Source organism: Gorilla gorilla, chromosome 1, assembly GCF_029281585.2.
Source record: "Gorilla gorilla gorilla isolate KB3781 chromosome 1, NHGRI_mGorGor1-v2.1_pri, whole genome shotgun sequence".
Lineage (NCBI taxonomy): Eukaryota > Metazoa > Chordata > Mammalia > Primates > Hominidae > Gorilla > Gorilla gorilla.
The window spans coordinates 106,001,446-106,023,000 of NC_073224.2; the positions used below are offsets into that span (position 1 = coordinate 106,001,446).

General features: G+C 39.8%; 1 protein-coding gene and 1 non-coding gene across 13 annotated transcripts in view; both read left to right on the forward strand.

The window, feature by feature from the left end:
• The window catches only part of ARNT (aryl hydrocarbon receptor nuclear translocator), a 66,592-nt gene that overhangs the window by 42,585 nt on the left and 2,452 nt on the right, over positions 1–21,555 (forward strand). For 7 of the 12 annotated variants that reach the window (XM_004026601.5, XM_004026602.5, XM_055358271.2 and 4 more), the window contains 13 exons: positions 1,741–1,806; positions 2,239–2,324; positions 4,160–4,236; positions 4,914–5,048; positions 7,507–7,581; positions 10,789–10,940; positions 16,078–16,188; positions 16,674–16,746; positions 16,905–17,025; positions 17,217–17,319; positions 17,701–17,848; positions 19,863–20,025; positions 20,763–20,929. In XM_004026601.5, the coding sequence (XP_004026650.1) occupies positions 1,741–1,806; positions 2,239–2,324; positions 4,160–4,236; positions 4,914–5,048; positions 7,507–7,581; positions 10,789–10,940; positions 16,078–16,188; positions 16,674–16,746; positions 16,905–17,025; positions 17,217–17,319; positions 17,701–17,848; positions 19,863–20,025; positions 20,763–20,929 (1,477 nt within the window). The remainder of the gene's footprint in view (positions 1–1,740; positions 1,807–2,238; positions 2,325–4,159; positions 4,237–4,913; positions 5,049–7,506; positions 7,582–10,788; positions 10,941–16,077; positions 16,189–16,673; positions 16,747–16,904; positions 17,026–17,216; positions 17,320–17,700; positions 17,849–19,862; positions 20,026–20,762; positions 20,930–21,555) is intronic. The other 5 variants (XM_019021846.4, XM_019021854.4, XM_055358242.2 and 2 more) reach the window with 1 other exon arrangement.
• LOC115932152 (U6 spliceosomal RNA) lies at positions 21,403–21,510 on the forward strand. The gene has a single exon (XR_004068475.1). It is a non-coding gene; the product is annotated as a U6 spliceosomal RNA (small nuclear RNA).

Consider the following 21,555-nt stretch of genomic DNA (forward strand, 5'->3'; position numbering starts at 1 on the left):
CTACTAAAAAAAAAAAACAACAAAATTAGACGGGCATGGTGGCGTGTGCCCATAATCCCAGCCACTCGGAGGCTGAGGCAGGACAATTGCTTGAACCCAGGAGGTGGAGGTTGCAGTGAGCCGAGATTGTGCCATTACACTCCAGCCTAGGCAAAAAGAGTGAAACTCTGTCTCAAAAAAAAAAAAAAAAAAAAGAAAAAGAAAAAGAAATGAATTTCCCACTGTTACATACTGTTTGATACAGGATTTTGTTTTAATTCATAGTAGTCCTACTACAAAACCTACTTTTTCCCTGTTACAACACAAGGCAATATCCATTTACTCAGACCATTTCTTCTTTTTTTTTTTTTTGGTTAGAAATTTGAGACTTCCTGTGTCTTTCAGTAGGTGTTTAGTGTTTATAAATTATATATTGTACATTTTAGGATTCTGTAGAAAATATGGTGGTCCTTTCTATACAGGTACAAAAGGCATCTCAGGGTCACAAAGTTCAGGCTATATAATGGAAATTGACTACATTGTACTGAGAGGATAGTTGCTGGAAATTACGGGTAGGATATTAAAGGTTTGCTTGGAGAGGCACAAAATTGAACATTATGTGGTTTAGTGATTTATTTTTATTTTTATTTATTTATTTTTTTGAGACAGAGTCTTGCTCTGTTGCCCAGGCTGGAGTGCAGTGGCATGATCTTGGGTCATTACAACCTCTACCTCCTGGGTTCAAGCGATTCTCATGCCTCAGTTTCCTGAGTAGCTGGATTGCAGGCGCATGCCACCACAGCTGGCTAATTTTTGTGTTTTTAGTAAAACAGTGTTTCACCATGTTGGCCAGGCTGACCTCAAACTCTTGACCTCAAGTGACTCGCCTGCATCAGCCTCCCAAAGTGCTGAGATTACGGGCCTGAACCACTGCACCCAGCGTGTAATTTAGAGTAGCTTCTAGACCCAGACGGCTGGATTTTGTTTTAATCCATATTCTATGGATTTGAATTCTAGCTTTGATGCTATCTTCTGAAACCTTGGATGATTACATGACTACATTGTGCTTTGATTTCATCATCTCACATTGGCGATAATGTTAATACTGACTTTATAAAGTTGTTATGAAGATTAGATGAATTAATATATGTAAAGATATTTAGAACAGAGCATGACACATATTAACCCTATGTAAGTTTTATTTTTGTTTTAAAGGATAGGGAGAGGGAAAGTAGCATTGGCAGGAGTATCCCAATTTGTGGACATGGCTAATGCAAAGACATAGGCAAGAGCAAGATAATAATAAACTGTAGCAATTACATTAAGTTGTGATTAATGTAGAGCAGGAGTAAGCAAACCACAGCCCTTTATTTGTAAATAAAGTTTTATTGGAACATAGCCATGCCCATATTTTTACATATTATCTATGGCTATTTTCATGCTATAATGCTAGAGTTGACTAGTTGCAACAGACTTTCTGGCCCACAAAGCTGAAAATATTTACTATCTGGTCCTTTACAGAAAAAACTTGCCAACTCTTGTTGAGAATGTTTGCATATGAAGAACATATGAAACATTTTGACTTCAAATTCTAAAAGTTTTAGAAATACTAAACTTGACCTATCTTTATCCTTCATTATTAGTAGCATTACCAATTTTCTATGTCTGGTTGTATCCAGAGCCTGTTATTCTGCTATTACTGTGGAAAGTTCTTTGATAGGGCAGTCTGATTGCTTTTAATCTCTTTATTCCTTGAAACAGGTGTGGCAGTAGCTCTGTGGACCCAGTTTCTGTGAATAGGCTGAGCTTTGTGAGGAACAGATGCAGGTGAGATCCTAAGTGGTGAAAACCAAAGGGATGGCCAAATACCTGCAGAGATCATCACATTTTTACCTGTCTTACTGTAGTCGTTCCTTCAGCAGCTCTCACTTGCATCCCTTACCTCCCACTTACATCCCTTACCTCCCACTTACTTTTTTTCTGGCAATATTTTCCTAAACTTCTAAAACTTCTCTTGAAAATCCTGTTTAAGGAAGTTGCTATGCTATTTTACCTACTTTCCTCCTACTGCATACCTTTTGGTTACTTTACTTTGGCAAGGGTAAAAATGTGGCGGTCATTTTTGGGTGGGAAAGATGATTATCCTGTTTTCTAAACTCCTAAGAGCGTAAACTTAAAAGTACTAAGCCAGCATTGCCCTTTGAGTTTTACGGGTAGATTTTTTTTTTTTTTTTTTTCAAACTCCTGTAACTCTTCTAGGAATGGACTTGGCTCTGTAAAGGATGGGGAACCTCACTTCGTGGTGGTCCACTGCACAGGCTACATCAAGGCCTGGCCCCCAGCAGGTAAGAAAGTGAAATAGTAAATATTTCCCCTTGGTACAGTTGGTTCCTCACAGAGTCCATGAAAGCTAATATTTATTATATACCTGGTATATGAAATGTACTTTTGTATAAGATGAAAGAAAATAGGAAAAGAAAATGTACAATCCTTCCCTTCCATTATTGAGCTTTTATTCCAGTTGAGGAGATAGATAACTCAGGCTGGAAAATGATTCAGTATTGGCTGTGTCACAGAATGTCGTTTTTATATGCACAAATTTATACTGAATATATGTATTCTAAGCATTTGTTGCAAAGAAACATAGACATTGAATGCAGTTAATTTGAGAAAGATTTCTAAAGTAGGAACAAGACTTTGAGAGAAAAGGGGAAAATGCCTTTATTGTAATAACTTATCAAGAGGATATTCTCTGCAAAGACTTTAAATCAAGCTTTGAGCAGATTAGCTTTACCAGAACTTGAGGTCAAACAAGGAATGTGAGAAAGGTGATTGGGTTGCAGGATCAAAGTTTTAAGTTGGCTTGTCAGAGTTTCCAAATCTTAGCAACTTTATTACTTCCCTGCTGCCTGGGTATTATTGGAAAGTAGGGGTTTTGGGGAGACAGAAACTAAGAGAAAAGAGAAGCAAGGTGATGTGTTTTGGAAAAAGGTTAAACTTTGGATGTGGAGAAACCTGGATATGATTCCTGTCATTGTTACTGATTAGTGGCATCACCTAGGGTAAGTTGCTTGACCTTTATAAAGCTCAGTTTTCTCATCTGTAATTCGGAGTTAGTACATCCTGTATAGGGTTTTTGTGAGGATTAGATTTAATGTAAGGAAAGCATCCAGCCCAGTGCCTGGCATATGGCAGGTAACCCAATAAAAGTAATTAATGTAATTTTAAAAAATTTAACTGAAGTAGTAATGACATTTGAACTACTTAGTCTATATACTATATAAGCCACACATTTAAAGTATGTGATCTTTCATACCTCTATGTAGCATCAAGGAATACTATTTTTCTGGATAAAAAGAGTATAACTATGCAAAAAACAGGGGAGAAATGCAGTCTTCTTCCCTTTCTGTGTAAAACATTGGTTTTTCTCTTTTCCAAGGGACATGAATAACTATTGATGGTTGGTATAACTTCATTTTGGGTTGCTTGCTAACTTTAAAAGTTACAGATTAGGCAAAGCATAATTTTTCTGCCTATAACATGGTCATAGAATGGATGTCTTCATATGTGCCATATTTGGCCAGCATAGTTTTTTAGAATACTCTGGGTAGGACTTGTATTTTCCAGTTTACTATAATTAACATGGGTAAAATGTAGGAATTAATATATATGTAAATACTTAAAACAATGACTGGCATATATGGTAAGTTTTATATACTTGTTTATTCTTATTTATCATTCTCTATTGCTTTATGCTTAGCCTCTTCATAACTAGTGTATTTTGTTTTGTTTTGCTTTTTGGTTTTTTTTTGAGAGGGAGTCTCACTCTGTCTGTCGCCCAGGCTGGAGTGCAGTAGCACGATCTCGGCTCACTGCATCCTCCGCCTCCTGGGTTCAAGTGATTCTCTCACCTCAGCCTCCCAAGTAGCTGGGATTACAGGTGCATGCCACCACGCCTGGCTAATTTTTGTATTTTTAGTAGAGATGGGGTTTCACTGTGTCGGCCAGGCTGGTCCTCAAGTGATCTGCCCACCTTGGCTTCCCAAAGTGTTGGGATTACAGGCGTCAGCCACGGTGCCTGGCCCATAAATAGGTCTATTTTGAGTCTTTACTTGTCTGAGTTTTGAAGGCATTTGAGTTGGAGGTCTCCGTTAAACCTTTTAACGTCACCTTTCTGAAGGTGTTTCCCTCCCAGATGATGACCCAGAGGCTGGCCAGGGAAGCAAGTTTTGCCTAGTGGCCATTGGCAGATTGCAGGCAAGTATGAATTTTCCACATCTATATCCCCGTTCAATTAGAGCAGATCTTCAGGACTCATTCCTGTTAATTTTCTTTTACTTTCTGAATACAAATGAAGAATTCCATAAAACTCTCAAAATTTGAAGGAATATGGCATTTATAGTGACCATTGCTATTCTTGGATTTAAGTAGAAGTTGAAAAGTATGAGAGGAGGGAGATCTTTTTCCCCTTGTCTTAATTTTAGCTTTACTATGCTTAATTTTCTATTTCCAGTTAATTTCCTTTGCCCCTATACAAAAGAAGAAAGATCCTTTTCATTGTATCATTACCTGACTAACAATAGAAAAGTGGAATTATTTTGATTTTTTCATAAGTATAGATAAGTTTCTTGGTTACTTGTACCATATCAACCTGAGTAATGAGTTCAGCATAGCCAGTATGTGGATTTTAGATTGAATAAACTTTATTCTTACTTTACTAACTTGGTAAAGTGTAAATGTATGGGAGTAGAGCTAGACCTTATGCCTTGTCTGATTGTGATTGTCATTTTTTTTTCCTTTTTGGATAAAATGTGAAAGTTTAGAAAGTCCTAAAACTGGGAATCTTATGTCTATGCAAAAGACCATGAGGAGATAGGAAATACATCTGTAAATAATGGTGTCATTTTACCTCATTTTTATCTCTTCACTCTCAGGTAACTAGTTCTCCCAACTGCACAGACATGAGTAATGTTTGTCAACCAACAGAGTTCATCTCCCGACACAACATTGAGGGTATCTTCACTTTTGTGGATCACCGCTGTGTGGCTACTGTTGGCTACCAGCCACAGGTGAGGAGCTGGAGCTCCATTAGGCCTCCATTTTCCTTTGGCTATGTTGACATTATGTAATCATGTAGTTCCTAAGACAGCCAAAACATATCAACCTCAGTTGAGAAAAAGAGATCATCATATTCTGTTAGTACCTAACATTATTTTCAGCTTCCTATTAGGACTGTCATCTCACGTAGAGAAATATGGCTTGTCAAACCAGGTGGGAGCAGCAGGTACAAATATGTATTTATTTTTCGTTATTGATATTAATACAGATAATGATTCAAAGGTACTCATATTAATTAGTTATACCAGTATAGCTACATTTAGATAATTCATGTAATTACCTAAATGAATAATGGCCCATAAAACATGCAGATTTAGCACCAGTTATTATAATTTACTCGTGCAACAGACCAGTTAGCCATCTCTGAACTGACGCATCATATAAACTTTTAAAACTGTTGTGGGTCGGAAGGACTTCTGGCTGTGGCTATGTGAAAGAGGTTGGTGAAAAAGAGGTCTTGAAAACAAAGAACAAAGAGAATTTACACTACCTGATTCAACACTAACTATAAAGCTATTACCAAGACATTGTGGTGTTGGTGTAAGGATAGATATATAGATCAATAGACCAGAATAAGGTCTATTCTTATACTTGTCAACTAATTTTCAGCAAAGGTGACAAGACAATTCAATGGATAAAATAAATATTTCTAACAAATGGAACAATTGGATATCTGTATGCAAAAAAAAAAAAAAAACAAAAAAAACCACACCCAAAAATGAAAACACATAGATCTTACCTCATACAATTTACAAAAATCAGCTTAGAGGCCTAAATGTGTAAGAGCTAAAGTTACAAATAAACTCCTAGGAGAAAATCTTTGTGATTTTGAGTTAGGCAAAAGATTTCTTACACTAAAAGCATGATTCACAGAAGAAAAAAAATTATAAATTGGATTTAATTGTAATTAAAATTTGCCCTCTTTAAAGGATATTATTAAGAAAATGAAAAGACCAGACATAAATGGAGAGAAAATAGTTACAAGTCATATACCTGAAAGAGGATTTGTACCAGGAATATATAAACAACTCATTAAGACAAACAGCTGGTAAAAAAGAGCACAAGACTTGACATTTGACCGAAGAATAAATATGCATTTATGCACATGAAAAGATGCTCAACATCTTTTTACCATTAGGAAAGTGCAAATTAAAATCACAATGAGATACCACTATATACCCACTAGAATGGCTGTAATCAAAAAGTATTGGTGAAAATGTGTAGAAGCTGGAAGGAACCCTCATACATTGCTGATAGACATGTAAAATGGTATAGCTGCTAGCTTTGCAAAAGCATTTTGGCAGTTTCCTACAAAGTTAAACATACTCTTATCCTATAACCTAGCAATTTTATTCCTGAGTGCCTAAGAGAAATGAAAACATGTTCACCCATAGATTTGTACACAGTTCATATCTGTATTATTCATAATAGCCAAAAAAATGAAAACTATTTAAACGTCCATTAACATTTTGTAAATGAATACACAACTGTGTTGTATCCATGTGAGAATACTACTGAGCATAAAAAGGAATAAACTACTGATAATGCAACCATGTAGATGAACTTCAAAAATACCATGCTCAATGAAAGAAGCCAGACCCAAAAGACCACATATTATGTTGTTTTATTTATATGAAGTTTGTAGAAATAGCAGAACTAGAGAGGCAGAAAGCAGATTTGTGGTTGGCTGGGGAGTTGGAGTGGGAGCAGAGATTGACTGCAGATGGCACAAGGGAACATTTTGGGGCAGTGAATGTGTTCTAAAACTGGATTGTGGTAATCATTGCACAACTATAAATTTAGTAGACATCATCAAATCATACACTTAGAATGGCTGAATTATGAATGTAAATTATATCTAAAATTTATAATCTCATTAAAATAAATGTATAATATTCTGAGAAAGAAAAATGTTTTAGAAGCCAGCTCCTTAACAGATTCTGCCTTTTTTTTAGTAGATTTCATCTTTTGTTTATTGTCTTTTTTTTTTTCTCCTCCTCACTTAACTATATAATCTTAGGATTAAAACAGAAGAAATAAAATCCAGGTCCCCAGCTGATGGACCAGGCCAGTTAGATGACCATAAAATTATATATGTTGGCTGGGCACGGTGGCTCACACCTGTAATCCCAGCGCTTTGGGAGGCCGAGGCGGGTGGATCACTTGAGGTCAGGAGTTCGAGACCAGCCTGATCAACATGGTGAAACCCTGTCTCTATTTAAAAAAAATACAAAATTAGCCAGGTGTGGTAGCACACCCCTGTAATCCCAGCTACTTGGGAGGTTGAGACAGGAAAATTGCTTGAACTCAGGAGGTAGAGGTTGCAGTGAGCCAAGATCGCGCCATCGTACTCCAGCCTGGGCAACAAGAGCGAAACTTATATATCTTACTCTTCTTTCTCTATTCTAGGAACTCTTAGGAAAGAATATTGTAGAATTCTGTCATCCTGAAGACCAGCAGCTTCTAAGAGACAGCTTCCAACAGGTAACTTTTTTCCTGGTTTGGTTCTGAATAAATATTTATCATATTTACTCCATAAATATTGACTACTGATTAACTGAACACTGTGGCAGGCACTACAGTTTTATGTTCTTTAGTAGTTAATCTGCATTTTTAAGGAATAGAAAAGGACTAATACTTTGAAATTATGGATAATGCCCAAGGTATTTCTGTTTGGCTTTGGCTATTTACTGTCTTGTATTCAATTAACTGTATCCAAGGAGCCGTCTTTAAGGTATTTAAACTATTGGGCCAGGCATGGTGGCTCATGCGCCCAACCTCTGTAGATGCTGTGAAAATAGATGTTTTCCTCGTCTGGGCGTGGTGGCTCACGCCTATAATCCCAGCACTCTGGGAGGCTGAGGCAGGTGGATCACTTGAGGCCAGGAGTTCAAGCCCAGCCTGGCCAACACAGTGAAACCCCATCTCTACTAAAAATACAAAAAATTAGCCCGGTATGGTGGTGCATGCCTGTAAACCCAGGTACTCGGGAGGCTGAGGCACGAGAATCACTTGAACCTGGGAGGCAGAGGTTGCTGTGAACTGAGATCATGCCACTGTACTCTAGCCTGGATGACAGAGCTAGATTCTGTCTCAAAAAAAAAAAAAAGATAAAAAAGAAAATTGTATACTTCACTAAGCTTGTAGTAGAGAAATTCATTTTATATAGTTTTTTTTTTTTTTAGAAGGAGTCTAGCTCTGTCGCCAGGGTGGAGTGTAGTGTGCAATCTCAGCTCATTGTAACCTCTGCCTCTCGGGTTCAAGCGATTCTCCTGTTTCAGCCTCCTGAGTAGCTGGGATTATAGGCACATGCTGCCACGCCCAGCTAATTTTTGTATTTTTAGCAGAGGCAGGGTTTCACTACGTTGGCCAGGATGGTCTCGATCTCCTGACCTCGTGATCCACCCACCTCAGCCTCCCAAAGTGCTAGGATTACAGGCATGAGCCACTGCGCCCAGCCTAGACCGTTCTTTTATGGATGAGTGAGAGTCGTAATGAATTATATAAGCTGACTGTTAATTGTCATTCTCAGGCTCCAGCTCCTGAAAATATCTGGTGAATTTTATAGACATGGCTTTTGATAACGGTTTTTACTTTGTATTAGACAAGTTAATTAACCTCTTTAAGTCTCAGTAGTGTTCTTATTGATACAATGAATATATTAATAGTACCTAAATTCAGACGGTTTGTTGGGAAGATTAAATAAGGTAATGAATATAACACATCACCCAGTATTTGATACATAGTATTACAAAATAAGTGGTTAGCTTCTAATACTGTTTTTTTATTTTTCTTTTTTTAATTTTTAGGAATATAGAGTTAAAAGATTATTTTCTATTCCATGAGACTACTATCTAAAATAACCTAAAATTGACTGGGCATGGTCGCTCATGCCTGTAATCCCAGCACTTTGGGAGGCTGAGGCAGGTGATCACTTGAAGCCAGGAGTTTGAACCAGCCTGGCCAACATCTTGAAACCCTATCTCTACTAAAAATACAAAAATTAGCCGGGTATGGTGGCTCATGCCTGTAGTCCCAGCTACTTGGGAGGCTGAGGCATGAGAATTGCTTGAACCCAGGAGGCAGAGGTTGCAGTGACCCAAGATTGCCCCACTGCACTCCAGCCTGGGCGATAGAGACTGTCTAAAAATAAAATAAAATAAAAAATAAAATAACTTAAAATTACTTTTAAAAAATAAAAGCAAAACAAGACTAAAGCCAACTTAATTTTATTTATGGAAACCTCTGTAGATGCTGTGAAAACAGATGTTCTCGTCTGGGTGCAGTGGCTCACACCTATAATCCCAGCACTTTGGGAGGCCAAGGCAGGCGGATCATTTGAGGTCAGGAGTTTGAGACCAGCCTAGCCAACATGGTGAAAACCCGTCTCTACTAAAAATACAAAAATTAGCTGGGCGTGGTGGTGCACGCCTCTAGTCCCCAGCTACTTGGGAGGCTGAGGCAGGAGAATCACTTGAACCCTGGAGGCGAGGTTGCAGTGAGCCAAGATTGCACCACTGCACTCCAGCCTGGCGACAGAGCGAGACTCCATCTCAAAAAAAAAAAAAAAAAAAAAGAAAAAGAAAAGAAAACAGATGTTCTCAGGTTTCAGGGGAAAAAATAGGATTGAAGAGCAATATATAAGCTATATTCTGTGTCCTTAAACTTACCAAATTTCTGGTATAGACTTGTAAAGCTAGGTCAGAGTATCTTTAATGGATTTCCCAAGGGAAGTAGGGAAACAGTCTTTTCCTTCCTGGAAATAAGTTATTATTCCTATTTGACTAGAATAGTATTAGGTTGGTGCAAAAGAAATTGTGATTTTTGCCATTTTTTTAAATGGCAAAAAATGCAATTACTTTTGCACCAACCTAATAAGAAAGCTTGAGTCTCTGGCCGGGCTCAGTGGCTCACGCCTGTAATCCCAGCACTTTGGGAGGCCGAGGCAGGCGGATCACGAGGTCGGGAAATCGAGACCATCCTGGCCAACATGGTGAAACCCCGTCTATACTAAAAATACAAAAATTAGCTGGGCGTGGTGGCACGTGCCTGTAATCTCAGCTACTTGGGAGGCTGAGGCAGGAGAATCGCTTGAACCAGGGAGTCGGAAGTTGTTCTGAGCCGAGATTGCGCCACTGCACTGTAGCCTGGTGACAGAGCGAGACTCCGTCTCAAAAAAAAAAAAAAAAAGTCTGGTCGCGGTGGCTCACACTTGTAATCCCAGCACTTTGGGAGGCCGAGGCGGGCGGATCACAAGGTCAGGAGATCAAGACCATCCTGGCTAACATGGTGAAACCCTGTCTCTACTAAAAATACAAAAAATTAGCTGGGCATGGTGGCATGCGCCTGTCGTCCCAGCCACTCGGGAGGCTGAGGCAGGAAAATTGCTTGAACCCGAGGGGTGGTGGTTGCAGTGAGCAGAGATCGTGCCACTGCACTCCAGCCTGGGCGACAGAGGGAGACTCCGTCTCAAAAAAAAAAAAAGCTTAAGTCTCTGAAAGGAAGCATGAGAAATATGCTTCCATGTTTAATCACTTAGTTTTTACTCTCATTTTGTTTTAATATTGAAAAATATTGGTGCCTCAAGGACAATGACAAGAGTTTTAGGGTTATAGAAACTGGAAAATTTTTATTTATTTTTGTAATGAAAATTTTCTATGAGTTCCACTGATGGCATGAAAACTTTTTCAGGTAGTGAAATTAAAAGGCCAAGTGCTGTCTGTCATGTTCCGGTTCCGGTCTAAGAACCAAGAATGGCTCTGGATGAGAACCAGCTCCTTTACTTTCCAGAACCCTTACTCAGATGAAATTGAGTACATCATCTGTACCAACACCAATGTGAAGTATGTATTATACAGGAGTGTGAAAAAACTGTTTTTCCTCTGTTCTCACAACAGAAAACCCTTCTGATGCCCTATGTGGGGGGTAAACAATCAAGCAATAACACAAAAATTTAGCCGGGCGTGGTGGCATGCGCCTGTAGTCCCAGCTACTCTGGAGGCTGAGACAGGAGAATCGCTTGAACCTGAGAGGTGGAGGTTGCAGTGAGCTGGGATCATGCCACTGCACTCCAGCCTGGGCTACAGAGCGAGACTCCGTTTCAAAAAAAAAAAAAAGAAAAAAGAAATCAAGCAATCAGTAGTGGACACCAGCAGGGTGTCCTTCCATTCAATTCAGTTCACTATCTACTTGGAGATAGCATCAGATCCCCCAATTTGTGTATGCAGTACCACAAGACTGCTCCCACTTCTGATGCCAGTTGCAAGCCCCAGGTTGTTTTACCTGTGCATCTGACTGACCAGCTGTCTCCCATGACCCCCTACTTGGGTTCAGTCAATTTGCTTGAATGGCTCGGGGAACATTTACCTATGTTTACCAGTTTATTATAAAGGATATTACAAAGGATACTTTGTACATCAGATGAAGAGATAGATAGGGCAAGGTAAGGAGGAAGGAGCGCAGAGCTTTCAGACTCTTTCTGGGTGGGCTACCCTCCGGGGATCTCCATGTGTTTACCTATCAAGAAGCTCCTCAAACCCAGTCCTTTTGGGTTTTAATGGAAATTTCATTATGTAGCCATGAGTGATTAAATCATTGGCCATTGGTAATCAACTTAACCTTAGGTACCGCTCCCCTCCATGAGGTTGAGGGTTAGGGCTAAAAGTCCCAGCCCTCTAATTTTGCCTTGATCTTTCCAGAGACGAGCCCCCATCTTGAAGCTACCTAGGGGTTGCCAGCCCTCAGTCAACTCATTAGCAGACAAAAAGACACTTATCACACTGAAGATTCCAAAGGGTTTAATTGGTAAAAATCCAGGTCCACTTATACATGGATTTTTTTCAGTAAATATATTAGAAAATTCTTTTGATATTTGTGACAATTTGAAAAACCCAAAAATAAGCTACATAGCCTGGATGTATTGAAAAAATTAGAAAAAGTTAGGCATGTCATGCATGAATGTATTAAATATATATAAATTCTAGTCTATTTTATCATTTACTACCATACAGCATATACAAATCTATTATAAAAAGTAAAAATGCTGGCCAGGTGCAGTGGCTCACACCTGTAATCCCATCACTTTATCACTTTGGGATACCAAGTTGAGCAGATCACTTGAGGTCAGGAGTTCGAGACCAGCCTGGCCAACATGGTGAAACCCTGTCTCTACTGAAAAAAAAAAAAAAAGAAAGAAAATACAAAAATTAGCTGGGCATGGTGGCACATGCCTATAGTCCCAGCTACTTGGGAGGTTAAGGTATGAGAATCACTTGAACCTGGGAGGTGGAGGTTGCAGTGAGCTGAGATCGCACCACTGCACTCCAGCCTGGGTGACAGAGGGAGACTCCATCTCAAAAAAAATAATAATAAAAATGTATCACAATGTATACATACACACCATTTGTACAATGGCACCATTTGTAGTTGAGAGAAATGTAAACAAATGTAAAGATGCAGTTTTAAATCCTAACTGCGTAAAGTTAACTATAGTATATACTGTACTGTTGTAATAATTTGGTAGCCACCTCCTATTGCTCAATTGTTGCCAGTTTGCTTAAAATGCTGTGTGATGCTAATCATCTCTTCATGAGCAATTCACTCCAGTAAATTGCATATTGCAGTAAAAAGTGAAATCTCATGGTTCTTGCATATTTTTCATCGTGTTTAGTGCAATACTGAAACCTTGAATAACATTTGGGAACAGTATGAAGTGCCACTAGTGATGCTGGAAGTCTTCCCAAGAAGCAGGGAAAAGTCATGACATTATAAGAAAAAGGTGAATTGCTTGATATGTACTGTAGAATGAAGTCTGCAGCTGTGGTTGCTTGCCACTTCATATAGATGACTCATCTTGTAAGTCATCTTGTAAGATGATATAAGGTTATGATAACGATAAATACAGTACAGTGCTGTAAATGCATTTTCTCTTCCTTATGATTTTCTTAATAACATTTTCTCTTTAGCTTTATTGTAAGAATACAGTACATAATACGTACAACATACAAAACGTGTTCAACTGTTTATGTTATTGGTAAGGCTTCTGGCCAACAGTAGGCTATTAGTAGTAACGTTTTGGGAGAGTCAGAAGTTTACAGTCGAATTTTCGATGGCACAGGGGTCAGTGCCCCTAGCCTCCATGTTGAGCAATCAGTTGTATTTCATAATATCACATAGGCATTTTCCAATGTTGGGATTTCTAATGTACCAACTCTTCTTAGTCTTATCAAGCTATCCCTTTCTCCTCTACTTTTCTAGTATTAAACACCATTAGTTTGAAGTTCTTCATTTTCCAGCTTATAGGATTTGGGATAGTTGATCAGAGTAGAGTAAGGTTTTTTTGTTTTGTTTTGTTTTTTCAGACAGGGTCTCGCTCTGGCACCCAGGCTGGAATGCAGTGGTGTGATCATGGCTCACTGCAGCTTGAACCTCCCAGGCTCAAGCGATCCTCCCACCTCAGTCCCCTGAGTAGCTGGGACTACAGACATCTACCAAGACACCTGGCTAATTTTTGTATTTTTTGTAAAGATGGGATTTTTCCATGTTGCAGAGCCTGGTCTTAAACTCCTGGGCACAAGCAGTCCATCGTCCTCCCAAAGTGCTAGGATCACAGGCGTAAGCCACTGCACCTGGCCAGAGTAAGATTTTACAAACAATAATTCAGAGACTAGGTCCTGAGATGGAAGGGTTTAGTTTCAATTCTATGTATCAACTCTTTCTGGAAAGGATTATGTTTTGTACACCAGTTTATTGCTCTAGTCTGGCAGGATTTTCCTCTGGAGCAGGGGTAGGCAAGCTCTTTCTATAAGTGGGGCTAGATAGTAAATATTTTAGGCTTTGTGGGCCATGTGGTCTTTATTCCACCTACTCAACTCTGCTGTAGCATGAAAACAGTCATAGACAAATGAAAGAATGTGGCTGTGTTCCAGTAAATCTTTATTTAGAAAAACAGGCAGTGGGCCTGATTTGGTCAGTTTTCTTTAGAGCATAGCTACATCCTCCTCTTTCATTAGTTACTGTTCCTCTCTTTTGTACTTTTCTATTTGAGTTTTCTTTCTCAGTTTCTTTTTAAAAAAGTTTTATGAGATATATTTCACATACCATACACCTCACCCATTTAAAGTATACAGTGTTTTTTAATATATCACATAGTTATGTAACTCTTACTGCAGTCTAATTTCAGAATATTTTCATTCCCCCAAAAGAAATTCTAGATCAGTTAACAGTCATTCCCTGTTCTTTCCCCCGGCTCTGAAATTCTGTATAACTATGAATCTGTTGTCTTTATAAATTTGTCTATTCTAGACGTTTCGTATAAATGGAATCATAGACTTTGTAATTCCTTTGTAACTGGCCTGTTTTACTTAGTATAATGTTTACAGAGGTTATCTGTACTGATACATGTTGTAGCATGTATCAGTACTTCATTTCTTTTTATTGCCAAATAAGATTTCATTGTATGGATATACCACATACTGTCTGTATGTTCGTTAATGGACATTTGGTTGTTTCTACTTCTTGGTTATCAAAAATGCTTCCATATTTAAAATAGGGATAAGGAACTGAAAAAATGCCTTCATGAATATTTGTTTACTAGTTTTTGTGTGGATATATGTTTTTATTCTCTTGAATTCCACCCAGGAGTGGAATTGCTGGCCACATAGTAACTCTGTTTTACCTTTTGAGGAACTGCCAAACTGTTTTCCAAAGCTGCCCCATCATTCTGCATTCCCAGGAGCTCTGATTCCTCCACATCCTTGTTAACGCTTGTTATTGCCTTTTTTTTATTATAGCCATCTAGTAGGTATCAATTGTCAGGTTACCACCTTGCCATTTAATCTTTTCTTTCCGTAGAATTGGCCTTGAATCCACCTCTTGAAGATCAGATTATGACTACTTAGCAAGTATGAATAATACCTAGTGACAAGTTTTGTCCAATTCAGTCTTTAGAACTTGTAAAGTTTAATTCTTTGCTAACTAACTTAGTATAACAGAGTGGATTGAGTTAGAAATTTTTATTAACTTAGGACTCAAGTGGATGGTCATGGTCATTGTAGTTCTTTATTTTTGTCTTTTTGCATCTTTATATTACACAACAGCCATCATTTTTGTGTTTCCATTTTGTTTAAATTTTTAAAAATTTAAGTTGTTTGAAGGACTCGAGTTTCTGGAAATAATTGCTTTCTCCATGTTTATGTATCATTTTCCCTACCATGATTAATTTTAATTAGCTTTTAGGGATTTGTTTGTTTGTTTGTTTCATTGAGACAGTGTCTCACTCTGTCACCCAGGCTGGAGTGTGGTGGCACTGTCTCAGCTCACTGCAACCTCTGCCTCCCAGGCTCAAGCAATCCTCCCATCTGTCTCCTGAGTATCTGGGACTACAGGAGCCCGCCACCACACCTGCTAATTTTTGTATTTTTTGTAGAGACGGAGCTTCACCATGTTGCCCAGGCTGGTCTCAAACTCCTAAGCTCAAGCAATCCACCCTGCCTCAGCCTCCCAAAGTGCCAGGATTACAGGTGTAAGCCACCGTGCCTGGCCAGTATTTTATTTTTAAATAAATATTCTTTATAGAAAATGTGGAAAGTATTGAAAAATACAAAGAGAAGGAATAAAATTCTCACACTCCAGATAGTCTTTGTTGATGTACAGTATACGTACTTTCATTTTTTTACCTATGCTTTTAAAAAATACCTTATATGAATATATACACACATTCACAACAACCAGGTTTTGAATACCTAGAAGGAGTTAGAACCCAACAAGATGACCCCTGTGTCATAGAACATGGTTTCTATTTGCTGAAACTGACACCCTAGATTAACTGTAGGATTGGACTTTAATGAAGAATTTATTGATTGTTCCACCTACAGGTGAATCTGTAGAGCTTTACATATGGAATCTGATTCTTCTCTTTCTCTCTCTCTCCCCCCTTCCTCCCCCTCCACCCCCTCTTTACTGTCTACTCTGGTTTCCTAGGAACTCTAGCCAAGAACCACGGCCTACACTCTCCAACACAATCCAGAGGCCACAACTAGGTCCCACAGCTAATTTACCCCTGGAGATGGGCTCAGGACAGCTGGCACCCAGGTAAGAAAGGGTGAAATAATCATCTGTTGAGCAGTCACCCAGGGGGTGGTCATTTGCAATCCCATATATTTTTTGTTTGGTTGGTTAATTTTTTTTTTTTTTTTTGAGAAGGAGTTTTGCTCTCATTGCTCAGGCTGGATGGAATACAATGGCACGATCTAGGCTCACTGTGACCTCTGTCTCCTGGGTTCAAGCGATTCACCTGCCTCAGCCTCCCAAATAGCTGGGATTACAGGTGCCTGCCACCACCCCTGGCTAATTTTTTGTATTTTTAGTAGAGACGGGGTTTTGCCATGTTGGCCAGGCTGGTGTCGAACTCCTGACCTCAGGTGATCCACCTGCTTCGGCCTCCCAAAGTGTTGGGATTACAGGCGTGAGCCACCATGCCCGGCCTGTTTAATTTGTTTTAAGGTTCTTTCTCCAGATTCTTTTAAAAAAAAATTTTTTTTTTCTATTTGTCTTGTCAACTGGCCTTTGACATATAGGCAGCAGCAACAGCAAACAGAATTGGACATGGTACCAGGAAGAGATGGACTGGCCAGCTACAATCATTCCCAGGTGAGTTGTGTCCTCTTCGTTGAAGAGGGTAGGGAGTATTTACTTAGGAAGTGTTCTCCAGTACTAGTTAGAATGTACATATGTTGTATATGAATTTTAGGGTTATTGAATTGTCATGTTAAATCTTTAATGGTTATTTTTATCATTGTATTCCACAGGTGGTTCAGCCTGTGACAACCACAGGACCAGAACACAGCAAGCCCCTTGAGAAGTCAGATGGTTTATTTGCCCAGGATAGAGATCCAAGATTTTCAGAAATCTATCACAACATCAATGCGGGTATGTTTCTTTCTCATTATCCTTTTAAATTCTCATTTAGATCACTTACTGATGGGCATGCCACTGCCCAATCAGTAATCTTCCAGTGTTTTTCCACTTAATCATAATACCACCTGAGTAAATAGGAACTTGCTGAACTAATATACTACAGCCCCTTGACTAGCCCTTCCCCAACTCCTTTTGGTCCACAGATCAGAGTAAAGGCATCTCCTCCAGCACTGTCCCTGCCACCCAACAGCTATTCTCCCAGGGCAACACATTCCCTCCTACCCCCCGGCCGGCAGAGAATTTCAGGTGAGCCCCGTATATATGTGCTGCTTTACAGGGCCCTGAGGGATTCAGCTGCTGAATCCAAATTTTATTCTTCCCTTGCTTTCTCTGGTTACTTCAGAAAAAGCAGTGAAGCTTGTAGGGCCTAGCGTGAGGCAAACAAGCTGCTTTTCTTCCTCCTATTTCTTTGCACCTGTCCTATTGCCATGTTCTAGGCTCCATCTCTGTATGTCCTGGTCAGTGTGTGACTGTCAGTCTTTCTTGTCTTTTCCAAATTGTTATCAAATTTTCCTTAACCTGCAGGAAGTCAAGGGGATCTAGGGAGAGCACTAGATTGTCCTTTGATTCCTAGCTTCTGTGATAAATCTGTCCTTTTAATCTTTTACCTCATTTATTCACTCCTAGGAATAGTGGCCTAGCCCCTCCTGTAACCATTGTCCAGCCATCAGCTTCTGCGGGACAGATGTTGGCCCAGATTTCCCGCCACTCCAACCCCACCCAAGGAGCAGCCCCAACTTGGACCCCTACTACCCGCTCAGGCTTTTCTGCCCAGGTAAAACTTATCATCTGTTTGTTCCCTGTGTATTATTTTTTGTTTGTTTGGGCTTTTTTCCGTATGTAAAATCAGTGTTTTCTATTTTAAATACCTTATCCCCAACCCCTGTTCTCCAGTTTCCAATTTCCATCTTTGTTGAGAGTAGCTAATTAAAAATCACAGATAATAAAAAAAATCTCAGTAGAGTCTGTGGTTTTCACCTTAAATCAGAATTGCTCACTTGGAACATTTTGAGCACGTCTGATTTTCAGATTTGTTTTGGAGTAAATTCTAAGATGTTTCCTCTTTGTTTAGGACTCCATAAGGCAGGAGCAAAGGAGAAAATTAATGACTAACTTACAGTGATGTCTGTTTACAAAAAAGTTGAAAAATTCTTTTTTTTTTTTTTGAGACAGAGTCTTGCTCTGTCGCCCAGGCTAGAATGCAGTGGCGCGATCTTGGCTCACTGCAAGCTCTGCCTCCCGGGTTCACGCCATTCTCCTGCCTCAGCCTCCCAAGTAGCTGGGACTTGTACAGGCGCCCGCCACTGCGCCTAATTTTTTTTTTTTGTATTTTTAGTAGAGATGGGGTTTCACCATGTTAGCCAGGATGGTCTCGACCTCCTGACCTTGTGATCCGCCCACCTCAGCCTCCCAAAGTGCTGGGATTACAGGCGTGAGCCACCGCGCCTGGCTGAAAAATTCTTTTTTTTTTTTTTTTGAGACAGACTGTCACTTTGTTGCCCAGGCTCTGGAGTGCAGTGGCGCGATCTCGGCTCACTGCAAGCTCCGCTTCCTGGGTTCATGCCATTCTCCTGCCTCAGCCTCCCGAATAGCTGGGACTACATGGTGCTTGCCACCATGCCTGGCTAATTTTTTGTATTTTTAGTAGAGATGGCATTTCACCGTGTTAGCCAAGATGGTCTTGATCTCTTGACCTCGTGATCCGCCCTCCTCGGCCTCCCAAAGTGCTGGGATTACAGGCATGAGCCACCGCATCCAGCCGAAAAATTCTTTTATAATATTCATATATATAATATAACGCACAATAAATACATTGTCTAAAGAAAGATTCTTTAATATTACTATATATTTATGTTATACAAGTAATAGTTTTAAAAAGTCAAAACCAAAAGCAGGTTCCAGAATGTTATATGCAATATGATCTCAATTGTGTACAAAATGCATGAGAAAATAGAAACTGGAAGAAATTATCCAAACATGTTAACCATGGAATTATGAATGATTCTTATTTTCTTTATATTTTCCTTCACTTTCTGAATATTCTATAATGCATATACAGAACTCTCATGAGAAAATAGTTTTTATAAAAAATACATCATTAGGAACAAATGAATGCAGAACAGACAGAATAATGGTGCAGAGTAGTTTTTCTCTGCATATGGTACTTTTTTTGTTGTTGTTTGTTTTTTTGAGACAGAGTCTCGCTGTTGCCCAGGCTAGAGTGCAGTGGCGCGATCTTGGCTCACTGCAACCTCTGTCTCCCGGGTTCAAGTGATTCTCCTGCCTCAGCCTCCTGGGTTGCTGGGATTACAGGCACGTGCCACCATGCCCAGCTAATTTTTGTATTTTTAGTAGAGACGGGGGTTTCACCATGTTGGCCCGGCTGGTCTGGAACTCCTCACCTCAGGTGATCTGCCTGCCTTGGCCTCCCAAAGTGCTGGGATTATAGGCATGAGCCATGAGCCACCCCGCCTGGCCTGCATATAATACTTTACTGTTATGAATGCCTCTAGTTTTATATAACTTCACAGTTTATAAGATGCTTTCATTTAATTCTTACAATTTTTATTAATCCCATAGTTCATTGCTTTTTTGTATTTTTATCTCAGCTGCCTAAAAAATAGTGTCGAGAGATTGAGAGTTAATTGGAAGAAATATACAATAGGAAATAAGTGATGAGCATGGTTCAGAAGGATGCAGTGATTGACAGTGTTGACTCTCATAGGCATGGTATGTGCAATGATGTTAATGCTGTATTTGTTCTGTATCCCCTCTCCATCTCTCTTTAGCAGGTGGCTACCCAGGCTACTGCTAAGACTCGTACTTCCCAATTTGGTGTGGGCAGCTTTCAGACTCCATCCTCCTTCAGCTCCATGTCCCTCCCTGGTGCTCCAACTGCATCGCCTGGTGCTGCTGCCTACCCTAGTCTCACCAATCGTGGATCTAACTTTGGTGAGTCCAGACCATAAGGAGAGTAACAGGAAAATCGCACCACTAAAGAGAAAGGATTTGGTAGTTAAAGTTGTTTGCCTGTGTTGTGGGTACACTGACCTGATTGTAGGGAAATGCAAGGTGACAATCTATTTAGAATTTAAAACCTACCAGCTGGGTGCGGTGGCTCACGCCTGTAATACCAGCACTTTGGGAGGCTGAGGCAGGCGGATCACTTGAGGTTGGGAGTTCAACCCCAGCCTGACCAACATGGAGAAACCCTGTCTCTACCGGGTGTGGTACCGCATGCCTGTAATTCCAGCTACTCGGGCGGCTGAGGCAGGAGAATCGCTTGAACCCAGGAGGCAGAGGTTGCAGTGAGCTGAGATCGTGCCTTTGCACTCCAGCCTGGGCAACAAGAGCGAAACTCCGTCTCAAAAAAATAAAAAATAAAAAAAAAAACTACCCACATGAAAAATACTTTAGCACATATAACAAAAATCATGTGAATTTTTATACATTTAATAGTATGCACATTTAACCTAAATGAGTAAAGAACTCTATGGAAAGGCTGCCTGGAGAAGAAGAATTAATTTAGGGCTGAGTTTTGAGATAGAAAAGGCATTGATTGGCAGAGAGAAGGACAGAGTTATCCTAGGTAAAATTAATGGCTTACCTATAGTTGTTTACTTGTGGCATTAGTACACAATGGAATTGTGTAGATTGGAGTTGTTTATTCTTCCTTGCTGTATTTCTAGCTCCTGAGACTGGACAGACTGCAGGACAATTCCAGACACGGACAGCAGAGGGTGTGGGTGTCTGGCCACAGTGGCAGGGCCAGCAGCCTCATCATCGTTCAAGTTCTAGTGAGCAACATGTTCAACAACCGCCAGCACAGCAACCTGGCCAGCCTGAGGTCTTCCAGGTAAGAGAGTGAAAAGACTTTCAAAAATTAGAAGCTGGGAGAGAAAGGGTCCAGGAGGAGGAGAGACAGTGAAGGAAGCATGCCTGGATTGAGGTGTTTGGTTGGGGGTATATGTGAGAAGACAGAGAGGGATAAATGTAGGGATCACTGTCAGTTATTGAAAAGATTGCAGAAGCTAGATGCAGTGGTGCTTGTGTATATGGTGTCAGCCCCTTAGAAGGCTGAAGCAAGGGATCACTTGAGGCCATGAGTTCAAAGCCAGGCTGAGCAACTAGCCTGATCCTGTCCCTGTCAAACAAACAAAAAAGGAGTATGAACTGAGTGTGATACATACCATTTAACCGGAACAGACAAATTTAGCACCATAGGAAGATGCCAAAGAAAGTTACTTTAGCTCATTCAAATAGCTCCATATACCCAAGTCACAGTAGCTTTGGGTTTAAAAGAGACAGAATGATTAAAAATAAAAAGTAGTGCTCGCTTCAGCAGCATATATACTAAAATTGGAATGAATATAGAGAAGATTAGCATGGCCCCTGCATAAGGATGACACACAAATTCATGAAGTGTTCCATTTAAAAAATTATAAAAAGTAAATGAAATAGAACATAATGATTATAGCCATA